The sequence below is a fragment of the Myotis daubentonii genome, chromosome 8 (assembly GCF_963259705.1).
Source record: "Myotis daubentonii chromosome 8, mMyoDau2.1, whole genome shotgun sequence".
Classification (NCBI taxonomy): domain Eukaryota; kingdom Metazoa; phylum Chordata; class Mammalia; order Chiroptera; family Vespertilionidae; genus Myotis; species Myotis daubentonii.
Window position 1 is genome coordinate 30,694,748 of NC_081847.1, and position 25,294 is coordinate 30,720,041.

Below are 25,294 nucleotides of genomic sequence, written 5' to 3' on the forward strand. Positions count from 1 at the left end.
ATTAGTCAGTCCTAACAAAAGAATTGTATAAGCATTTCATTTTCATACTTTTCAAGGACAGTGCTGGTACATACAAATGAGAAACCCCAACAGCCTAAGAATTCCTAAGATCTAATATCTACTTTGCCCTGGCCAGTATTGCTCAGTGGTTTTAGAGCATCAGCCCATGCACTGAAGGGTCACAAGTTCAATTCCCCATCAAGGGCACATACCTGGGTTGCAGGTTCTATCCCCAGCATTGGTTGGGACACATGTTTGAGGCAACCAATCGATGTGTCTCTTTCACATCAAGGTTTCTTTTTCTCCCTCTCCCTCTCCCTCCCTCCCTCCCTCCCACTCTCTCTAAAGAATAATGGAAAAAATATACTCAGGTGAGGATTAACAAACAAACAACAATAAAATCTACTTTGCACGCTCTCCTTGGAGTTACAACACTGAACCTCTGGTTAACAGCCTGAATGATATTTAAATATGTTCCAAAGGGCATCTCTGCAGGGTCCGGAAATAGAGAAGTTTTCTCCTTTACCCATCAGTTATGATCCTTCCACAAAGAAGGGGAACCTTCTCTCCTCCTGCTACTTTCCCCTACTCACAGGTGAAAAAGAAACCACTGAAAACCAACAACCAAGGGAAATTCAAACAAAGAATATAAAACCTTGTTTAAAAATTCATTTTTTAAATTCACTTCTATATGATTATGATCAGTTATGGGAGAAAGTCAGGAGATAGAGGACAAAGAAAGAAAACAAGGTCATAAATCATACAGTGACACACAGAGGGAAAAAGAAATGTACACTGACATAAGTAAAGGCAGAATCTCTAGAATAATATTCTCATCGGTGGCATTAAAAACATGGTCACTGAAGATATGTTAAAGCTAAAGATCAGAGTCTTAGTCAGTTCACTTATCAATTCTCTTACCTACAACCACATCCACTTTCAAAGGACCTAGCCCCAAAGTTTTGCACACAATGTTCACTGAATGAAAACAAAATCCAGTGCCCAATTCCACTCCCCTAGTGTCCAGAGATTCCTGTTAACAAGTGTGCTGCACAGAACACAACAGAAGGCATTTGAGGAGAGAGAAGTCTATGCTGCAAACCATCTCCAATTAGTTTTGAGACCTGAAAACCACCACTTTGAAACAGAGTTCCTTGGCTTTTTTCTTTTTCTGTTCTTATTTGTAAATTCCTGGGTGTTTGGGGTTTTTTTTTTAAGTAAACTTGCCAAGAAACAAGGGGACAAGAAAAACTAGAGGGGAAAAAGATTGGAAACAATTTTATGACATGAAATGACATTACTTTTTTTAAATTATTCTTCCCATCTCAGTGTCCAAGATTTTCTTTATAAAAAAATATTTTTATTGATTTCAGAGGGGGAGAGAGAGAAGGAGAGAAAGAGGGAGGGAGGGAGGAAGGGAGGGAGGGAGAGAGAGGGAGAGGGAGAGGGAAAGAGAGAGAAAAGAAATAAAAGAAAGAGAGAGGGGAAGGAAGGGAGGGAGGGAGGGAGGGAGGGAGGGAGGGAGGGAGGGAGGGAGGCGGAGAGAGGGAGAGGGAGAGAGAGAAAAAAGAAAAGAAATAAAAGAGAGAGAGAAAGGAAGGAAGGGATGGAGGGAGGGAGGGAGGGAGGGAGGGAGGGAGGAAGAAAAACAGCTGCCTCCTGCACACCCCCTACTGGGGATCCAGACTACAATCTCCAGGTTCATAGGCTTATGCTCAACCACTGGGCCACACCAGCGAGGCTCAATGTTCAAGATGTAATGACCTTGTCTTGGCTGGTGTGGCTCAGTTGGTTGGGTGTCATTCCACACACTGAAAGGTTGCCAGTTCAATGCCTGGTTAGGGCACATGCCTGGGTTGCGGGCTCGATTCCCAGAAGGGGGTATGCAGGAGGCAGCTGATGTTTCTCTCTCTCCTTCTCCCCTCCTCTCTCTCTAAAATTCAAAAAGATCTTTAAAAAAAAGAGAAAATATTTAATGATGTTGTTTCTATTTAATCACCTACTCTGCTTATCACAGTGTCACTATTTTTTTCATACTAAAAGAATTAAAAAATACTATGTTTAGTAGTCTGGTTCTCATCATTTCATCTGAATTGTGCAAAAAGTAAACTATACAACAAAATCTCTAGATGGCTAACTCCTATCGCTAATTTGTATTTAATCTTAATTTGAAAAGAATATTCACATTCCATTAGGGATGGAAATGATTCCACCCCTTGCTACTGGTATTATTTTAAACAATCAGATTCCCATAAATTGTATATAAGCTAAAAAAATGCATACTGTGAGAAAATCCTGCTCAAATTTGTACGCTCCACCTCCAGTGGCACAAAAGACAGTGTGGAGACTTGAGAAGTTTTTATCTCTGCCCATTTGAATAAAAGCAGGCATGTCATGAGTGGGAAAGCGTATAAAGTGCAGATTGCCTTTGCGTCCACACAGAGTCAGGTCCTTCAGCTCCAGGTGCACATCCCGAATACCCGTGGACCCATAAGCCACATTGGAGGTCAGGTACTTCCGAATGCTTTTAAGACTTTCCACTTCTTCCTCTTCTTCTTCAGCAGTGATATCTTTGGGTTCAAAATAAACCAGCTTGACTAGGGTTCCACCAATATCCAAGCCAAACCATGGAAAAACTAAGTGGGAAAGAAAAAAAAAAAGTCAGAACAGCTTTTTCATGAAAACTAAGTTTACACTTATTAGATTCAAAACTTATTTCATATCCTGAGGTTTCCCAGGAACATATAAACAAAAAGGCTTTGGGGGAGCCCGGCTGGTGTGGCTCAGTGGTTGAGCATTGACCTATGAACCAGGAGGTCACGGTTCAATTCCTGGTCGGGGCACATGCCCGGGTTGCAGACTCAGTCCCTGGTGGGGGTGTGCAGGAGGCAGTTGATCAATGATTCTCTCTCATCATTGATGTTTCTATTTATCTCCCCCTCTCCCTTCTCTGAAATCAATAAAAAACATATTTTTTTAAAAAGATTGAGAATAAAAATCTTCACCCTTGCCCTTGGCTTAGAGAAGAAAAGTTGGAAGTTTTCGGAGCTCTGTTAGTACTCAAACTAATAAGCTCCACGGTTCAATTTCTCTCAAAACCTATGTCCTTAAGAGGTTTCAATGGACTTCAGTCAAACAGATGTTTCAAAATTAATATGTTACCAAAAAAACTGTCCAAAAATAATGGCCTCAAGAGATTGGATCAAGATGGACTGCAGATATACATGACTTCCCCTCCCACCTTAAACCCCAGAAGTAACTGAAGATATAGACTTATTGATATATTTTTCTAAAGTAACTCTGGAAACAAGAAGAGATACTATCACTAGAACAAGGTTGATAAAGGCAATAACTGTCCAGAAACCTCAAAAGAGGAAGGCTGTGTGGCTCAGTGGATGAGCGTCAACCCATGTACCAGGAGATCCAGGTTCGATTCCCTGACAGGGCTCATGCCCAGGCTGCAAGCTCAATCCCCAGCAGGAGACATGCAGGAGGCAGCCAATCGATGTGGATATTGATATTTCTATCTCTCTCTCCCTCCCCCTTCCTTTCTCTCTAAAATCAACTGAAATATATATATTTTTAAAAACAGAGGAATGCTACAATAATTGGCAGCAGCTATGAAGATGTGGAGAGCATGTGGTGTTACCCCATGACAGTTACCCCAAGCTATAGATGGGGTGACTGTCATGGGAAAACAGGAGCTCTGGTGCAGTCATGCGTGACCTGGTGGGGAAATGTGGACAGGCTCTCTACTTCCGTCTACTGAGAACCACTCCCCTTCTCCCCCTTCTTCCAGCCAGCAGAGGCGATGAGCACAGGCACTTGAACCCAAGATTTAGGACAGCATCCAAGTAGCTGCTATTACCCAGAAAAAATAGGTGTCCAGTTCTGGCCATATGACCCATCTCTCCCCTACAGTCCAATCTGACAGAGTGGTAAACAGACACGGCATCCTCTGACAGGAAAACAGCAATCCTCACACCAGAGAAAACACTTTACAAACTAGGATCACCAAAAGGGAAATCAACACCACAAATAACAAGAAGCTAAACAGCTGAAGAAAGAATTGCAAGAATAAACAGGAGACTTAAGAATCATAAATATCACCGTGGTAAATGAGATCTCATCCATGAAAACTGAATAAGACAACATTTAAAAAAAATGACAAATTGCTTGGCCAGCGTGCTCAGTGGTTAAGCACTGACCTATGAACCAGGTCACAGTTCCATTCCCGATCAAGGCACATGCCCAGGTTGCAGGCTCGATCCCCAGCATGGGGTGTGCAGGAGGCAGCTTCATGGGTGTATATATCTGTCAAAATGCATGGAACTGTACACTTGTAATGAATGTAGTTTACTTTAAGTAGATTATAATACCTCAATAAAGACATGTTTACAAAAAAGGAGAAAAATGATTTCCAAAATAAAGCTGAACAAGTACATTCAGCAACAAAATAGGCATAGGAAAACAGAAATTCTTTCAAAATGCCTCTTAAGTATGAAGGTAAGACAGATATACAGAATATAGAACCAGAGTCCAACACCTATTTTATATGAGTTCTAGAAATTTTCAGGGGAAGATAGGGGAGGAAGGACACTAATCATGAGGTTGAAAGATCCACTAAGTGTTAAACAGAATCAATTAGTGGAGAAAGGAAAGACTTAGACACGTACTGAAATTTCAGAAAATCCTAAAATTTTCCAAAGGAAAGAAACTGAATTCCTACAAAGATACATAAATCACATAAGGATGAAATCAGATTTCATCAGCAACACAGATGCTAGAAGACAACGGAGCAATAGCTTCAAAGTGATAAGGAAAAAGATTTTGGAACTCATATCCAGACAAATCAGCTTTCAAGTGGCAGTGCAAAACACACTTTCACATATAAAGGAGCTCAACATTTGCTACTCTAAGACCTTTTCTAAAATAATTAGGAAAATACACTCCAATATAATCTTAAAAGCATCTACGACCTATAAAGTGCAATGATAAGCAAAAGAAGCAATAAAGCCCAGCCAGCTTGGCTCAATGGGTGAACATTGATCACAGTTCGATTCCTGGTCAGGGCACATGCCCAGGTTGCAGGCTCCAACCTCAGTAGGAGGCATTCAGGAGGCAGATGATCAATGATTCTCTCTCATCGTTGATGTTTCTATCTCTTCCTCTCCTTTCCTCTCTGAAATCAATAAAATAAAATAAGAAGCAATACATGCTAACTTTTAGAAAAATAAGTAATCTGGAACTAAAATACTTACATGATTTCAACACAGGAAGTAGAAGAGGGAAGAGAAATAGAGTGAAGTGAAAGCAAGCAGCAGTTCTATCTTTTTAGGGAAAGGAAGATATGGATTCTCATTAATTTTAAACAATGAAGAAGTGATGGCTTAAATGCATTAAACCATCCAGAAGAAGAAAAACGAACATATGATCTTCAAATACGTAGGAAAAAATCAGTTCAAAAATAAAGAAATAATAAAAATATGATAAACACAAAAATTTGAATGATAAGAATGAATGCGAACATGTCAGTAATCACAAATAGGTCACATTTCTCTTTCAGATTGAAGAGGGAATTCAATTATATGCTTACTTTAAAAGATGCATCTAACACAAGATTATACAAGTAGAGTGAAGATGAATAAATGGTAAAATACCCACACTGGAGTCCCATAATAAGGAAGAGTTGGATGGATGCTTTAAGAGAAAAACAGCTTTCAGTCAAAAGTAGTCATATCGAAATCTTAGGGGAGAAACCTAGATGGCGGCATAGGTAAACACCTGAAATTGCTGCCTCGCACAACCACTTCAAAAATACAACTAAAAGACAAAACGGACATCACCCAGAACCACAGGAAGGCTGGCTGAGTGGAAATTCTACAACCAGAAGGAAAGAGAAAAGCACACTGAGACTCAGAGGAGGTGCGGAAGTAAAGTGCAGAGGTACAGATGCGCACGCGGAAAGGGCTGGAAACTGAGGACACAGTTGTCTTTTTCAATTGGGAGGGAGTCACAAGCTCCCGACTGAACTGAACTGCAGTTCCGGGTGAGTCTCTGGGGACCCAGACTCATACGGGGAGAAACTGGACTGTCTGGCATCGGGCGGAACTCGAGGGCAGCTTTCTCTCAGAGGTGCTTGCAGTGATTACCAGGACACTGAGACGCAGGGCCTCTTAGGGTGGGACTGAGGATCAGCCATAGCTGTTTGCTCTGCCCTGTTGATTCCTTGAGACCCCACCCCACCCAAGCTGTGCGCAGAGGCTTTTGCATATGAATGGCCTGGCCCTTTGCAATCTAAAATTACCTAACAAACTGCAGCTGGGTCAGAGAGACCCAGAACTTCCAAGAGAAGGCCCAAGGCCCCACATCAGCTTGCAATGCTTCACAGCTGGGCCTCATCTGGGCACCTCCAAACCCCAAACAAAGAAGAGTAATCTGCAGATCTCTCCATAGCTCCTGCTGGATAGCCTCAGGCAGAGGCTAAATTAGCACCTCCTTAGCGATCCAAGAGCCAGTGTACCCAGTGGTCAGAGTGGGACCATCCAGATTACAACTCCTCAGATCCATAAGGGACACACTCAGGGGGCAGACTCAGTGAGCACCAAAGCCCCACTGAAGCAAGTCTTGCCCCATAAGGGTGGCTCCAGCACAGAAGTTCTCCCACTGCAGACACAACTGATTCTCACAGCCAATTGGCCTGGAGGTCAATTCCTCCCAGTGATAACTACAATTATCAAGGCTTAACTACAACAAGACTGTGCGCAAAGCCCACAAAGGGGTGCACCAAGAGTGTCCACCTCAGGTAATTGGGGAGGCTGAGACACTGGGCCCTATAGGACACCTAGCACAGAAAGCCACTCTATCAACACAGGGAAGCAGCCAAAATGCGGAGACAAAGAAGCAGGTCACAAATGACAGAAATGGAGGAAGGCAAACTACTGGATATAGAGTTCAAAACCACAGTTACAAGGTTTTTCAAGAATTTTCTAGAAACCGCCAATAAATTTAGTGAGACCCTCGTTAAATCTAGTGATACCCTCGAGGATATGAAAAAGGACCAACTAGAAATTAAGCATATACTGACTAAAATAAAGAATATTATACAGAGGTCCAACAGCAGACTAGAGGATCTCAAGAATCAAGTCAAAGATTTGAAATACGAAGAAGTAAAAAACACCCAACCAGAAAAACAAAAAGAAAAAAGAATCCAAAAATATGAAGATAGTGTAAGGAGCCTCTGGGACAACTTCAAGCGTACCAACATCCAAATTGTGGGGGTGCCAGAAGAAGAGAGAGAGGAAGATATTGAAATCTATTTGAAGAAATAATGACAGAAAACTTCCCCTGCCTGGTGAAAGAAATAGACTTACAAGTCCAGGAAGCGCAGAGAACCCCAAACAAAAGGAATCCAAAGAGGACCACACCAAGACACATCATAATTAAAATGCCAAGAGCAAAAGACAAAGAGAGAATCTTAAAAGCAGCAAGAGAAAGAAAGTCAGTTACCTACAAGGGAGTACCCATATGATTGTCAGCTGATTTCTCAACAGAAACTATGCAGGCCAGAAGGGAGTGGCAAGAAATATTCAAAGTGATGAATATCAAGAACCTACAACCAAGATTACTTTACCCAGCAAAGCTATCGTTCAGAAATGAAGGTCAGATAAAGAGCTTCACAGATAAGAAAAAGCTAAAGGAGTTCATCACCACCAAACCATTAGTATATGAAATGCTGAAAGGTATCCTTTAAGAAGAGGAAGAAGAAGAAAAAGGTGAAGATAAAAATTATGAACAACAAATACATATCTATCAACAAATGAATCTAAAAATCAAGTGAATAAAAAATCTGATGAACAGAATAAACTGGTGAATATAATAGAATCAGGGGCATAGAAAGGGAGTGGACTGACTATTCTCGGGGGAAAGCGGTGTAGGGGTGCGGGAAGAGGCTGGAAAAAAATCGTACACCTATGGATGAGGACAGTGGATGGGCAGGTAAGGGCAGAGGGTGGGTTGGGAACCGGGTGGAGGTTAGCTATGGGGGGAAAAAAGAGGAACAACTGTAATAATCTGAACAATAAAGATTTAATTAAAAAAATAATAAGATAAATAGAAAAAATCTTAAGCACCTCACTGAAGACTGACAGAGTAGTTGACTTACTAGTACATATAGAAACCATGGTACTGTCAAAGTCAAACCTATGTTTCAAGACCAGCACTGCATTTAACAGGGGCTACGCTCACAAGATGAAAGGTACACCTCCAAGATGAAAGGTGACCTACCAAGAGAATAAGATTCACAACTCTCATCCCTATGTTCACTAGGAATTTTATATATATATATATATATATATATATATATATATATATATATACACACACATACACATACATACATACACACTAGAGGCCCGGTGCACAAAATTCGTGCACGGGGAGTAAGGGTACCCTCAGCCCAGCCTGCACCCTCTCCAATGCGACATCCCTCTCACAATCCTGGACCGCTGGCTCATAATCGCTCACCTGCCTGCCTGACTGGTCGCCTCTAACTGTCCCCCCTCCCCCCACTGGCCTGATCACCCCTAACTGTCCCCCCTGCCAGCCTAATCGCCCCCAACTGCACCCCTGCCAGCCTGGTTGCCCCACACAGCCTGCTTGTTCAGTCGTTTGGTCATCCCTCACTAACCCCCTGCCAGCCTGGTTGTAGGCAGCCATCTTGTGAGGGTGTGAGGGTTAATTTGCATAGACCTCTTTATTATATAGGAGGATACATATTCATTAATTAAATCAGTGGGTAGAAATCACTGGCACCATTTATTTAATTGGTCTGCCGCATTTATATAGTTGAATTTGGATAAGCAAAATAAATGCTTGGACAATGCTACTCCACTGTATCAAGCAAATGTTAACAGAAAACAAATACAATACTAGGAGACTAAACAGAATTCAAACAAAAAGCACTGAAAGGGGACAACAAGGAATTATGTCATTATATAAAAAATTAATTATCCTACCATACTTCAAAAAAACAAGGGTGCCCTAGCTGGTTTGGCTCAATGGATAAAGCACTGGCCTGCAGACTGAAGGGTCCGGGTTCGATTTCAGTCAAGGGCACATTCCCTGGTTGTGGGCTTGATCCCCAGTGTGGGGTGTGCAGAAGGCAGCCGATCAATGATTCTCTCTCATCATTGATGTTTCTGTCTCTCTCTCCCTCTCCCTTGCTCTCTGAAAATTAATAAAAATAAAATTTTAAAAATATATCTATTAAAAACAAGAATAGACAAATCTAAAAATCAGTGTGAAAATGACACAAGTCTCAGAAATTTGCACATATATACAAATAAAGCTTTACAGAGGATTTGACTATCACAGCTAATATGGTGATATGATTTATTAAACACAAATATAACTCTGTATCAAAAAACCAAAGATACTTTCCTTTCAAATACCCATAAACCATTGACAAAAGATAACTGCACTAAGAACCTCAAATTCTAAAGAACAAAAACAAACCACACTTACTTTCCACAATACCTCAAAATTAGAAATTAATCCAACAAAGAAATGTATCCACCTACAAATTTTAAAATCTACTATTATTAACTCTGAGATTAAAGTGAAAATCAAAACACATGACATTTTAAAATGAATAACAATGAGATCACTCTACATAAAAAACAATATGATATACCCAAGGTGATACTCAAAGGGAAACTTCTGGCCTTAAATGTGTATCAAATGTATTCAAAAACAAGAAAAGACTGAATAAAAGGAAATGTCGCATACAATTTGAAAAGGAAATGTCACATGAAATTTGAAATGCTAGAAAAAGAATAAGCAGACTAAACAGAGCCAAAATAAACAGTAATAAAGATAAATGCAAGGTGTAAATGAGATTAGAAAAAATATCTTCACCATGAACAAAGCCACACAAGAATTGATCAATAAAATCAAGCTTTCAAACAGCCATCAAAACAGACAACTTTATGATAAATATACCAAGAAAAAAGAGAAGATATAGCTTTTCCTTTTAAAATTTAAAAAAAGATGAGCCCTAGTTGGTTTGGCTCAGTGGATAGAACATCAGCCTGAGGACTAAAGGTTCCCGGGTCCGATTCCGGTCAAGGCACATGCCCAGGTTGCAGGCTTGATCCCCAGTAGGGGGGCATGCAGGAGGCAGCCGATCAATGATTCTCATCATTGATGTTTCTATGTTTCCCTCTCCCTTCATCTCTGAAATCAATACAAAATATTTTTTAAAAAAAGAAGAAAGAATACATAACAGATTATCCAAATAAGTTTATATACAACTTTAGAACAGTAAGTTTAAAATGTAAACTGAAACAGGGGATTAGCTAGAAAAAACAGAGTACAAAATATGGCTTAAAATAAAGTGGAAAACACAGAAAAGAACTGCTAAGATATAACACCCAAACAAAACAATAAAAAATCACCAGGCCCTAATGGTTTCCATGAAAAACTTTAGGAGCTTCTGGGGCACACGCACATGCGCGTGCACACACACACAAAAACCTAGAAAAATTCCTAAGTCATACCTCATATTGAAACTGTAAAAGTATCACACACACAACACAAATGCAAAAGCATGAAATTATTAAACAAATAGAGGCCTGGTGCATGAAATTCATGCATTGGGGGGGAGGGGTCCCCTCAGCCCGGATTGCAAGAGGGCGCAGGCCAGGCCAAGGGACCCCACCCATGCACGATCAGGGCTGGGGAGGGAGGATGCCAGCCAGAGAGGGGTCATGGGATGGCTCCAAAGCGTGTCCGGCCCATCTTACTCAGTCCCAATCAGCCGGACCCCAGCAGTAAGCTAACCTAGCGGCCAGAGGGTCTGCCCCATGGTGTTCAGTGCACATCATAGCGAGTGGTTGAGCAGCCTTAGCACATCATTAGCATATTACGCTTTGACTGGTTGAATGGCTGACTGGACGACTAGATACTTAGCATATTAGGCTTTTATTATATAGAACTAGAGGCCTGGTGCACGAAATTCTTGCGGGGGGGCGGGGGGTGGCCCTCGCAATCCGGGACCGCTGGCTCCTAACTGCTCACCTGCCTCCTGCCTGATTGCCCCTAACCACTCTGCCTGCCTGCCTGCCTGTCTGATCTCCCCTAACTGCTTCTGCCTCGGCCCCACCACTGTGGCTTTGTCCAGAGGACATCCGGAAGACGTCTGGTCTATCTGGTCTAATTATCATATTACCCTTTTATTAGTATAGATAGAATCGAGTTATGCAATAGGAGTAACACAACCACAGCCAAAAGAGATTCTTCTCAGGAATGCAAGGACAGTTTTCACATTAGAGATTCAATTAATGAGGCTTGCTTACATTAATAAATTAAAGGAGAAAAAGCATTGATTTCTCAATATATTCCAAAAGAAAAAAATTAAGAAAATCAAACCAACAGAATAAAAAAAATTTTAGTATGTTACCAAAAAACAAATACCAATAGCTTTTCCCCTATAAGAAAAACCACAAGAAAATGACATAAAAATGCCATGCACAACAAAGTCATAAAATGTTTAGAAATAAATTTAATACTAAATATATATGATAGCTATTAAAATGGTGTGCTGTAAGACACAGCAGTGAAAAGATGTATCCTGTTCCAGGAAGGAAAATTAAACATTATTAATCATTCAATTTTCCCCAAATTAATCTAATAATTGTGTCAATGAAATTCTAAAGAGAACACTGTGGTTGACTCCTCAGCAACCATTCTAACTCAATCCTAGGGAGAGTCCTGAATTTTTTTTATACCAACAGAAATTCTATTCCCAGTAACAAGACTAACTCAACCTGGCAAGAACCACACAAAGTCCATCTATCCCTGGCACCTAGCAGAACAAAAAGTTTTCTCACTCTTAAAAAAGCAACAGTGCCCAGCCGGCGTGGTTGACCGTCACCCTATGAACCAGGAGGTCATGGTTCAATTCCCGGTCGGAGCACATGCCTGGGTTGCAGGCTTGATCCCCAGTGTGGGACATGAAGGGAGCAGTCTATCAATGATTATCTCTCATCATTGATTTTTTTCTCTCTCTCTCTCTTTCTCTCTCCCTCTCCCTCTCCCTTCCTCTCTGACATCAATAAAAATGAATTTTAAAAAAAAAAGGAACCTCAGTTCTTGAACTTAATTTATTCCAGAAGGCTGTTTGAGAAGTTATTTGTTAGAAAACCAAATCTTTTTCCCATTAAAAATAATGTAAATTTAATTAATCCATTCCAGACCCCCCAAATGATTCCATTTTAACCGTTTTTATATATAGTACGACTCGAATGTACTGTCTATCTACACTAATAAAAGAGAAAGATGCACATTGACCATACCATTGTGACACCCAACAGCCAATCAGGGGTGAGTAGGCAAATTAACCCAACAAAGATGGCGTGTTGATTTGCATACACAGGCAGCAAGCGGCCGGGGGTGGGGCGGGATGCTTGCGTCGCCATGGCGATGACGCAGGCTTTCCACACCACCCCAGCCTCTCTGGGCCAGTGGCAGCGTGGGAAGGCGGAAAGGCGGCTCCAGGCCAGAACAAAGGCAGAAAGGCGGCTTTGGGCCAGAATGAAGGCGGTGCCAAGCAGCCAGGGGAAGGAAGGCCCATTCTTGCATGAATCTTCATGCAGCAGGTCTCTAGTAATCTATAAACAACTACTTTTTTTTAAATTGATCAAACCACCCCCTACTAGCCTTAAAGAATTTTTCATATACCACTGCCTCCGAAATGCTGTCACAGGCTGCTTTTTGTTTATCCAAATCAACAATTTTTCTACCTGTTCAATTGCCTGTGATTGTTGTCTTATGAGTACTTTCACACCCTTAGCAACATTAGCACTCTTGATGGTCTCTGTATGTTTTTAAATTGTGCTAATGGTTTCACCAGCAACAAACACATTCTCTCCTTTGTTGCCTGAGATGCTTTTTGTCCTGGTGAGGTACCGGCATGAAAGGGTTGTCAGGTCTAAAACTGAAGTTTTGTTCCACAACAAATATTTTTTCAGTGAAACTTGCTCGAGAACCGAACTGATCAAGAGATAGGAGACTTCCAGAACTGAAGTTTGACTGTAACTGAAGCAAGAAGTTTCAAATTCCCATTTTCCTACTAGCAGTGCTATTCTTTGACCAACAACTTTAGTATAATGCCAACCTAATGGGTAGTAAAGAGGCACAGCACTCCACCAACAAACATTCACATCAACAGGAATGGAATCTGAAGATTTGGACATGTATCTAAAACCAATGGAAGATTTTGTAATGCCTAAAGCAAATGAAGCCTTATTCCTGCCTGTTTTCTTAGATTAATAAAACATTAATACATAGCCATTAAGTAATCATCTATTAACAGCCAAACACTATTAGGACTTTATTACATAAACTCATTTAATGTTTACAATGACTATCAAGTTAAGTACTATAATCATCCCACTTTATAGCTTAAGACCTAAAGTGCAAGCCCAGACAGCGTTGTTCAGGGATTTGAGCATTGACCTATGAACAAGGAGGTCACAGTTGAATTCCCAGTCAGGGCACATGCCTGGGTTGCGGGCTCTATCCCCAGCAGGGCGCGTGCAGGAGGCAGCCAACAATGATTGTCTCATCATTGATGTTTCTATCTCTCTCTCCCTCTCCCTTAGGCGCTGAAATCAATAAAAATATATTTTAATAAATAAATAAATACAGTGCAAAAGAGCCCAAGGTCACAGTCAAGGAAAGATAGAGGTGGGACTCAAAAACCAAGATTTCCTAAATCCTTTAACAAGTATCTTCTCAAAGGTAACTGTACCAACTTAAGAGCACAGAATACATATTCTTGGGTTAATAAGAAAATAAAATTAAAAAGCAGTTTAATAAAACTCACATACTTTAAATAAAAATTAACAACATATAAGGAAAAAATAGAAGCAACGAGAGTACTCAGTTCATCTCCTTGGTATATAGCCTTTAATGGTTTCTGGATTTTTCTCTGAACTACTGATCAAAGCCTTTTTCTAATCCAAGAACTAAGGCACTGAGAGGCACGGGAGGTCAACTAGACATATACTCTCTGATAATGGCTAAGGAAATTGTCTCAGGCCATACAATTCTGTTATTTATAGGCATCTAGCCTATCTAAAGGGGCTTAGATTCCTATCATTCACTGTGAGACTACCACATATACTATATACTATATACTATATATAATGAATACTTATTCAAAATAATGTGTGCTCCTGAATGGAAAAATCAAAGCAATTCTTGCTATACCATCACACTTCTCATATCTCATCAAGAGAACACCTATCTACACTAATAAAAGAGAAACATGGTAATTGGCGTATGACTGCTACACTTTTCATTGGCTAATCAGCGAGATATGCAAATTAACTGTCAGCCAAGATGGCAGCCGGCAGCCAGGCAGCTTGAAACTAACATGAGGCTTGCTTGCCTCAGTGAAGGAGGATCGTTGGAGGAAACCAACGTTCCCCCCCGTGCGGCTGCAGGCCTCTGAGCGGGCAGTTTAAGAAACATTGTAACAAATACCGCTGGACTTCAGCCAGCAGATTCGCAACATTGTAAGCAAAGGCCAGAAACCTACTTTCAGCCGCGGAGGCCTAAGAGCTGGAGCCAAGCCTCAAGGTAAAGCTGGCCCAGAATAAAAAAAAAATTAAAAAAAAGAAAAAAAGGAGCAGTTGGGAACTTCAGTCATTCCCAGCCTGAAAACAGCCCTCAGCCCCTCACCCAGACTGGCCAGGAACCCCAGTGGGGACCCCCACCCTGATCCAGGACACCCTTCAGGGCAAACCAGCCAGCCCCACCCATGCACCAGGCCTCTACCCTATATAATAAAAGGGTAATATGCCTCCTGGCACCGGGATCAGCGTGACAGGGGGCGGGGCCGCAGCCCTGCTCTGTGCCTGATAGGGGGGAGCTCCCCAAACCCCCCCCCCCCACGGGCCCTGCTCTGTGTGTGATGGGGTAGAGCCATAACCTCCCCATCGGCCCTGCCCTGAGTGTGAGAGTGGTGGCGCCCCAACCCCCTGATCGGCCCTGCTCTGTGGGTGATAGAGGGCGGTGCCCCAACCCCCTGATTGGCCCTGCTCTGTGTGTGACAGGGGGTGGCGCCGCAACCTCCCCATCGACCCTGCCTTGAGTGTGACAGGGGATGGTGCCCCAACCCCCCAAATGGCCCTACCCTGAGCGTGACTGAGGGTGGCATCACAACCTCCCAATCTGCCCTGCTCTGTACATGACGGGGCGGCACCCCAACTCCCCAATCGGCCCTGCTCTGAGCCCGACCAGGGGCTGCACCTAGGGATTGGGCCTGCCCTTTGCCACCCGGGAGCAGGCCTAAGCCAGCAGGTCGTTATCTCCCGAGGGGTCCCAGACTGGGAGAGGGCACAGGCCAGGCTGAGGGACCCCCCTTCCCCCCCGAGTGCACAAATTTTTGTGCACCGGGCCTCTAGTTATATATAATTAGTGAGTCCTTCCATTAATTTTCACTGATATTTTAGTCTGTTTGCAGCCCTTTGCATATTAAGACCTCTTGATATTAAGACCTCCAAAATACTCAGTCTAGACAATCTATACCTGACACAGGACACATTTCTAGAAAGAATTTAAACTATCCCTCACAGATTATTTATGTAAAACCATCTTTAGTACAATGTCTCTCATAATAGGTCCCAACAACTGCTATGCTTTCCAATGGGAAATATATGATCTATAAAAATGCTCTTAATTCTCCAACATGTGGTTAAGATATTGTAAACGCAAACCCTAGGCTGGTCTACACAGCAATCCTTGTCCTCACATTGAAAGATATTATCTTAGGCCCTTGGCCAGGTAGCTCAGTTGGTAGAGCATTGTTTGCAGGTTTGATCCCTAGTCAGGGCATGTACAAGAATCAACCAATTGCCCTAACTGGTTTGGCTCAGTGGATAGAGCATCGACCTGCAGACTAGAAGGTCCCAGGTACGATTCCGGTCAAGGGCATGTACCTTGGTTGCAGGCACATCTCCAATAGGAGGTGCGCAGGAGGCAGCTGATCGATGTTTCTCTCCCATCGATGTTTCTAACTCTCTATCCCTCTCTGTAAAAAATCAATAAAATATACTTAAAAAAAAAAGAATCAACCAATGAATGAATGCATAAATAGGTGAAACAACAAATCTATTTTCTCTCTAAAATCAATAAATTAAAAAACAAAAAACTGTATTTTGTCCTGGCCAGTATGGCTCAGTTGTTTGGAGGGTCATCCCATACACCAGAAGGTCACAGGTTCGATTCCCAGTCAGGACACATAACTAGGTTCAATCCCCAGTCAGGGCACGTACAGGAGACAACCGATTGATGTATCTCTCTCACACTGATGTCTGTCTGTCTCTCTCTTTCTCCCTTTCTAAGTCAATAAAATTAATTAATAAAAAAGATATAACAATTATTCTTATTCACAAAATAGTTTTAACTCAGGGGCTAGATACTTAGAAAATACAATGCTATAAAATCAGCAGGCTCAATAATAAACTTTACATTCAGAAAATATAGACACACAAAACCTAATATAGACAACTAAGAACTGCAAGATGACTTTCATTCTTAAATGTTTTTTAATTGATTTTTTTTTTTTTAGTGAGAGAGGGAGAGGGAGAGAAAGAAAGAAAAACATCAATTGGCTGCCTCCTATATGCCCCCACTGGGGATTGAGCCAGAAACCCAGGCATGTGCCCCAACCAGGAATCTAACCAGAGACCTTTTGTTACAGGGGAGGACGCTCAACCAACTGTGCCACACCACACCGGCCAGGGCAATTACTTTCCCTTTTAGACAGCAAAACTTAGGCCATTGTTTTAAACAGGGGATTTTCACTGACATAAATTGAGAAAGAAAAGTACCTGAACAAAAGTTATGAACCTAAAAAATGCTAAGTTATAAATAAACTTAAGCCCAAGGAACATCATTGATCTTTTAAATGACAAGTTAAGATAGTCATTCTTTCCACTACTTTATAAGGTCCTCTCCAACAGTCTACAGTCTACTATCTTGTTCCTTGTCTTTCCTTTCAAAATGTTTTTAAGCAAGTACTTTTTGTTGTTGTTAATCCTCTTCCAAGGATGTTTTCTCCATTGATTTAGAGAGACTGGAAGGGAGGAGGAGAGACAGAGAGAAACATGGGTGTGAGACAGACATATCAATTGGTTGCAGGTGCCCCACTGGAGCAGGGATTGAGCCAACAACCCAGGTACGTGCCCTTGACCAGAATCGAACCAAAGACCCTTCAGTCCGAGAGCCCATGATCTAACCACTGAGCAAAACCAGCCAGGTCTAAGCAATTACTTTTTTTTTTTTTTTTAAGCAAATGATAGAGTTAGGATTTGAACCCACGTTTGGTGGTTCTAGATTCCTCACTCTTTTTTTTTTTTTTTTTGCTTAAAGTACTACAAAGGGTATTACATGTGTGCCCTCCCCCCCCCCCCCCCGCCCTTGACAATCCCCTGGCCTCCCCTACCCCCCAGTGTCTTATGTCCATTGGTTATGCTTATATGCATGCATACAAGTCCTTCGGTTGATCTCTTACCCCCCTCCCTCCTGCCCCCTAACCCTCCCCGGCCTTCCCGCTGCAGTTTGACAATCTGTTTGAGGCAGCTCTGCCTCTGTATCTATTATTGTTCAAAAGTTTATAATGGTCTCTATTATCCATGAATGAGTGAGATCATGTGGTATTTTTCCTTCATTGACTGGCTTATTTCACTTAGCATAATGCTCTCCAATTCCATCCATGCCGTTGCAAATGGTAAGAGTTCCTTCTTTTTTACAGCAGCATAGTATTCCATCGTGTAGATGTACCACAGTTTTCTAATCCATTCATCTACTGATGGGCACTTGGGCTGTTTCCAGATCTTAGCTAAGGTGAATTGTGCTGCTATGAACATATGGGTGCATATATCCTTTCTGATTGGTGTAAGCAATTACTTTTAATAACACACATCTCTTCTTGCTTATGGTTCCCCCAGATAAACAGAAGTTTGGGATGCCAACACTGAATAACTGTATTATCGTATTTTCTAAATACATGATTCATACAAAAGGTCCCTTTAAATAACAAAATGTACCATTTTATTTTATACAGTTGCATAATGGGACTATTTTTAGGACCTAGTTAATGTTTTATATATGTTATATATCCAAAAGAAGGGTCATGTTTACTTCGATTTCATTTAAAGTTAGTAAGCCATTTGTCTCTCAAAAATGGGCTACAAAGCAACATATTTAACCTTTTCCCTAGCTTCTATTGGGCAGCCCTTCCTAATTCCCCAACTGAAAACAGAACACTGCATCTGATAAAGGGCAGTCTCCCCAGGACCCAGCACCAGTTCCATTCTGCTAACAGTGATGCTCTCCCAAAGCCAAGGAAAAGCAATCCATTTTCTAGTTTAAAATTATCAAGCTACAAACAAAAGCTTTATTTTCTAAACTAATGGAGGTTAAGGATATTCTATAATTGAGATGAGCCCAAAATCAGTTAAGTCCAAAAGATCTCCCAGGCAACTACAACCTGCTTGGGAGTCACCTTGAAAGAGCCAGCTCATCCCCACAACTGCTATGGAACACTCTGATCCTGGGTTCTCACATCTCCTGCATATCTGGGGCCTTTGATTAAAATGTTCTCCTATTACATGAGTATATACATTTGCCAAAATTGCACTTTACTGTATGTAATCATACCTCATTAAAATTTGAAAAATTAAAAGGTGCGTGTTGAGAGTTTCTTTAAACTTCTGAGTGATTTCATATCAGACCACTGCTCTGGATTAAATCACATTCCAAAACGGGGTAAGTCAAGAACACTGGGTTTGAATTCAGACACCTAGAACCAAAATACATCTCCCTTACTAACTCACTGCATGCCCTTGGACAAAGGGACAATTTTACGGAGCCTACTTCCTTATCTGGACGTTAGAAATAAAAAATATCGCCCTAGTTGGCTTGGCTCAGTGGATAGAGAGTCGGCCTGTGGACTGAGGGGTCCCGGGTTCGATTCCGGCCAAGGGCACATGCCTGGGTTGCGGGCTCAATCCCTGGTGCGGGGTGTGCAGGAGGCAGCCAATCAGTGATTCTCTCTCATCATTGATGTTTCTATCTCTCCTTCTCCCTTCCTCTCTAAAATCAATAAAGAAATATATTTTTTAAAAAAGAAAAGAAAAAATATCTACTTCAAGGGATAATTGTGAGACCTAAATGAGATGTTTATAAAATATTTGGCATAGTTTCTAACATCAACAAGTAAGCACTATGTTACCATCATTAGCATCTTTGTTTCCATCATTTTAAACCAATCTTTATTTGGTATTTCTCTCAATCCTAAAATACATACTCCACCTAATCTAAAACTTTTAAAGAATTTCTTAGAGCCCTGGCCAGTGTGGCTCAGTTAGTTGGACATCGTCCTGTGCCAAAAGGTTGCCGGTTCAATTCCTAGTCAGGACACATGCCCAGGTTTCAGGCTCAATCTCAGGTAGGCGGTGTTCAGGAAGCAGCCAATGGATGTTTCACTCTCACATCGGTGTTTCTCACTCCCTCTCCCTTCCTCTCTCTCAAAAAAAAAAAAAAACAACAATCAACTATTCAAAAATAAAATAAAGAACTTCTTAGACATACACATGCCTAGCCTCACCCTAATGACTGTGATGTGTTAAGTCTGGGATGAGGACAGTTTTGGGAACCACACTCCTGTAGGGAACATGTGTGGCAGAACATGACTATAACCAGAGCCCACAAGAACTCCTAAGATAAACTGAATAGCTCATGCTAGTTTCAAATGACAAGTAGTATTCTACCTTTAGACTATTGTAATAATGTCAGAACAATGTTTGCTAACCTCCAAAGAAAAGTGGCATCCCCTCATACCCAACTCTCCCAATAATAAATACAGATTTAGTCTTTATTTTATCAAAAGTTAAGAACAAAGTAAGGTTGCCGCTTTTAAAAAAATGTTTTTATTAATTTTAGAAAGACCTAAAAAAAAAAAGGGAGAGACAGAAGACACTGATGTGAGAAACACTGACCAGTTGCCTCCCACATGCGCCCCAACCGGGGATTAAACCCACATCCCGAATGTGCCCTGACCGGGAATCAAACTGGTGACCTTTTGGTGCACAGGACAACACTCAACCAACTGAGCCACACCAGCCAGGCCAAGGTTGCCTCTTGAACAACATGGGGGAGCTGGGGGAGGGGGGGGGTGCTGACCTCCATGCAGTCAAAAATCCATATAACTTGACTCCCCAAAAACTTAGTTGTCCCACAATATCTAAGGGGGAGTGGTTCCAAGACCTCCCGCTCCAGATACCAAAACGTGAGAATGCTCAAGTATAAAATGGCACAGATCAATGCACACACTCAGCCCTCTGCATCTGCAGATGGAAAACAGTACAAGTATTTATTGAAAAAAATCCTCATGTAAGCGGACCCATGCAGTTCAAGCCCGTGTTGTTCCAGAATCAACTGTATATTCTTGGAGGGTTCAGCAGTGTGACACGCTGCCTCTCCCTCCAACAGGTGCATCCTGGCACAGTACAGAAAGAGCAAATGGGAGGAAGAACAATACTTTACTTATTTCTTCAGCAGGTCTCTACCTGATGGCACCAAACAGCAGACGACAACAAAATAAATCCTTCGACATATTTGTCTTAGTTCCTAAAAGAAGTTTCAAAACCACCTTATATAATGCTACCCCACCCCCTATACTGCCCACGAAACCACTGTTTTTTCAGAGTGGTCTTTGGTGTCACCTGTTTCTGAATGATAGGAGGAGCTTCTTAGAACCCTCTTCAGATTTTGATACAAAAAAAGAAAACTGAACCCAAGGAATCTGCATTTTTAATTCCCCGGGTCATTTTTTATGCTCAAAATTTGGAAGTACACTATAACTTGAAATTTTCACCTCAAGTAAGAAAACCTTGAACACAAAAGATCATGATTATGCTTGCTCTTAGAGTAATGAAGAAATATCTACTAGAACATGAACAAACTGTAGATGATGGAGGTCAAGAGAAGATGCTATGAAGCTAAAATACCTGAGTTTAGAGTTCTGTTCACTAGTCATTTGACACCAGGTAAATGGGCCCCAGTTTTCTCATCTGTAAAATGGAATACTACCACCTACCTCAGAGTTGTAAGGACTACTGAGTTATTAAATCTCTCAGAAGTGTCTGAAAATTTTTTCATTAAAAAATAAAGTTTTTAGAGAGCCTGGCCCTAGCAACACTCAAAAAATACTTATTTAGAATCCTTGTGGCCAATGGCCGCAGACAACTAGCTATAGGGCTGTGATTCTTATTTGCTGAATCTCTGGAATTTGCATCCATATCCAATGATTCACAAAACCATCAAGGATCGAATGTTTTGCACTGCTTAAAAATCAGGTGCTCCTCAAGTAAAACACAAACCAGGTAAATTGGCCCTAAAAATGGTATAGGTTGAGAGCAGATGCTTTCCACAGCTCTCTAAGAGGGCAGGAAAAGACAATATAACTGAAAACTCCCAAACTCTTCATAGCAAAATAGGGCTGCATTTAATGATCCAAATCCTGTAAGTTGAAAGTAAAGCAACTGGGTGGCCGGACCAAGGTACAAGACCATCCCAAAAACAAACAAACAAACAAACAAAAAAAAAAAACCTCACTCATCCTGCCACTTTCACTCTCATAATCTGCATTTAAAACAAGCTGATTTCCTGACATGGGAATTTGGCTACAACAGGAAGAAAAAAGTCTAACCGTATGTAAAATGCTACTATACTGTAATGCTCATATTAGAGTATCAGGACAGCGGATACTTTCAACTGCATCAATGGTGCTAGACAGACGGCCTGAACTGAAGACGTATAATGGGGAGGAAATATTTGGGCTAGATCTGAACACGGGGAAAAGAAACTAATAACAAAATGGAGAAAACGATTCTCTGGGAAGAGCGTGTGCCAACTCCCAGGGCGAGCTTCAGGAAGATTAGAATCCCTCCAAACAAACAAACAAAATAAAAGGCCTTAATGCCCAGAATGCTCCAGTCCTGAACTGTGAATTCTGGCAAATAGATGTAAAGAATATAGAGGAGGTAGCTAGGTGAAAGATGACCCGAATTCTCACGGGGGCGCGGGGGGGCAGCCAAAGCTTGGTGCACAGAACACGGAATCCAGTCTTAGCCTTGCAGCAACTCAAGGGTCAATTAAGCATGTTCCATTAAGCCCGAAATTTCCAGACAAAAAAAAAGAGATGTAACGTCTTGGAGAGCAGCTCTTTGAAAATCCACGGCAGACAGACATTGGGGATGCAAAGGACTTGGGGGGAGGGGGGAGTGGAGACGAGTCAGAAGAAGCCTTCTCCAAGATGAAATCCTGCGACTCGCGGTGCAAGAACGTGCAGGGAGCTAAGAGGGAGGAGGGGTCTGGGAAGGAGCCCTCCACGCCGACCAGCAGCTACCGCGCCCGAGGGCCGAACCCCGAAGCCCCGGCGTGTGCGGGGGCCCCAGGCCTCCAACCCGCCCTCTGCCCACGCACCAACCTGGGACCACCGTGCGGGGGCACTGTCCCCCCGCGACCGCGCGGGAAAAACGGCGGCCGTGCCGGAAGGGGGCAGGGCGAGCCGCGAGGGCGCCCCGCCGGGCACTTACGCGGCCGCTTCTTCCGCAGGCTTTCCACGCGCTGGCGGGAGCCCGAGGTACCGCCGCTGTAGGAGCCGTGCCGGTCCCGCCTGGCTCCCTCCGCCGAGGTCCCGGCCGCGGGGACCGACGTGCTGTTCGCCCGGCGCCGCAGCGGCTCCTGCCCCCGCCCATCTGGCTCCTCGGGCGCCGGTTCCCGGGTCGACGAGGCGGAGGTAGCGGCGGCCCTGCCGTGGCGCTCCATGGGCGCTCGCAGCCGGCCCGCTCCCATCCGCAGCAGCCACTGCTGCCACCCAAGCCAGCCCCTCGCTGCCTCCTCGGCGAGTCCAGCCGGAGCAGAGGCGCACCCTCGGCCGGCCGCCTCTTCCGTTGCGACAACGCGCAGCAAGCCAATCCCAGCAGGCTGGGGGCAGCCCGCAGGCCTCGTGTCCAATCGGCTCCCTGACTCGAGGTGGAGTGACTGCAAGTTCGTCCAATGAAAGACTCTCAGGACGGGGGGGGCGGTGCAGGGAGCGAGGGAGGGGCTCCGGGATCAGCGGAGGAGGAAAAGGCGGTGGGGCTGACAGGGGAAGCGATGGCGGCGCCGCCCTATGGACGCGTGGGTGGAGTGGCCCCCACCCTGGGCGGAGAGGTCGGCGCCCCGGGAACCCAGAATTCTCCCGGGATGCCGCCGCGCGCTCCCACGCCAGGCCGTGCCCCGCAGCGTCTGTTGGCGGACGGAAGGGCTGCAGCTGCGGCTGGCTTGAGCCTTTGTCCCTCGCCTGGTCCCTCCGCTGCCGTGTAGGGAGGACCCCAGCCCCTCTGCGCCGTTTCTCACCACCACCCTCCTCCCCCGGCACCGCCACTGTTCGGGCTAAACCCCCTTCATTCCGCCTGCGATGGAGAAATGTTCCCGGGACCAGAAGGAATGATAGGACTGGGGTTGGTCTCTATGACAACTGGAAGGAAGAGGTGGGTTTATGGATCCTTCGCCATTCTCCTGTAGTGGAGAGAGCGTGGGACCCGGGAAGTATGGCTGTCTTTTTTTAAGGAGAGTCTGGTCCCCCCTTTCTGTGTAGTGCCCTAGGGGACATAGGAAGATTTGGGGGCCGCCTTGGAGCCTGGGGGGAAGAGGGTGCTTTTTTAACATCTTAATTGCCTTCTCGTTTGGGGGCGAGAACATGGTCACCTCCAGTCCTGAGATCCCGACCTCTCACGTCTACCAAAGGCCCTGCCAAGCACCCCCTCTCCCAGAGGTTACACAAGCCCGTTAGGATCCTGCCCCCCACCCCCAACTTTCAAGGCATTCCCTCACTCCGTCAGTTACAGGACCATGGGGTTATCTCGTTTGCTAATTATTTCCTAAGTACCTCCCCTGGGGGATTTTAATGGCCCTTGGTTGATAGCCCTTATTTCCCCGTAATGACTGCTAGTAGCCGACTGAACCAGAAAGATGAGCTTTTCTCTTGCTGGTTGAGTAGAATTACCATGTTCACTGCAAACTTGCTCCCCTCACTGTAGGAATAACTCTGGAACCCCAGTCTCCTAACTCTGGAAATTCCAGTTCCTGCAGGAAGCGCGGGTTTGGGGTTCAATCCCCAGTGTGGAGCATGCAAGAGGCACCCAATCAATGATTCTCTCTCATCCGCAGGAACCAAGAACAACTGTAACTACTCTTCCAAGTCTCAGTGCCCAGCAGTGCCTATCTTTCTGCCTCCTCCCCACCCCCACCACCACCACTACAAAAAGTACATATATGAGCCTCCTGACCTGAGGAAGCTTCTATCCAAGTCTGTGAGCTCCCATAGATCATCCTGAGGCATCAAAGAATCATCATCATCTGAGGCTGTCAAGATGAATTTCAAAACCACACCTGACACACGTTTTATTACCGTTTACAGAGTGCCTTTACATTTCATTTATTCCTCCCAGCAACATTTGGATGATGAGGCAGTTTACCCAGAGGTACACAGTTTTTAAAAATGACAGAACCTAGACAGACTTCTGAGAAGTTAGCTACTCTGCCTTATGATAATCAAAAGAAGGCATGGATTCAGTGAAAGTCCAATACATTCCTGGAAGGCTTTTGCTCCTCTTAAATACATATGTGTGTCTTCACTCTCGAATGTGTCTGTGAACTTGCTGACAATCTGTGGCTATCATTAAAGTTTATCCAAAATAACAAATGAAGCATATACTACTTGCAGTTAAGGCAAGATGTATATAATCCTAAATCAAAAATGCAAATTGATCCCTGGTTTAGAGCACATAAGGAAGCAACCAATGAATGCATGAATAAGTGAAATTGATCATTTCTTTCTCTCAAATCAATTGTTTTGTGTGTGTGTGTGTTTTAGTTTTTTAAGCCTGGCCAGTTTTGCTTAGTGATTGAGCATTGACCTATGAACTAGGAGGTCATGGTTCGATTCCTGGTCAGGGCACATGCCCAGGTTTCAGGTACAATCCCCAGTGTGGAGCATGCAAAAGGCACCCAATCAATGATTCTCTCTCATCATTGATGTTTCTATCTCTCTCTCCCTCTTCCTTCCTCTCTGAAATCAATTTTTAAAAAATTTTTTTAATAAACAATAAAGTTTTTTCTCAAGGCAAATAAATTGAGCAAAAGAAGCCAGACACAAAAGAATGTATCCTAT

The 25,294-nt window shown here is 43.2% G+C and overlaps 1 protein-coding gene across 3 annotated transcripts in view; it reads right to left on the reverse strand.

Moving 5' to 3' along the window:
• Positions 1-22,978, reverse strand: part of PANK2 (pantothenate kinase 2) — a 37,940-nt gene extending 14,962 nt beyond the window's left edge. For 2 of the 3 annotated variants that reach the window (XM_059705634.1, XM_059705633.1), the window contains exons 1-2: positions 22,565-22,978; positions 2,284-2,636 (exon numbers count right to left, since the gene is read on the reverse strand). In XM_059705634.1, coding sequence (XP_059561617.1) covers positions 2,284-2,636; positions 22,565-22,835 — 624 coding nt within the window. In that variant the 5' untranslated portion in view covers positions 22,836-22,978. The remainder of the gene's footprint in view (positions 1-2,283; positions 2,637-22,564) is intronic. The other variant, XM_059705635.1, reaches the window with a different exon arrangement.
• Between the last annotated feature and the right edge of the window lie 2,316 nt (positions 22,979-25,294).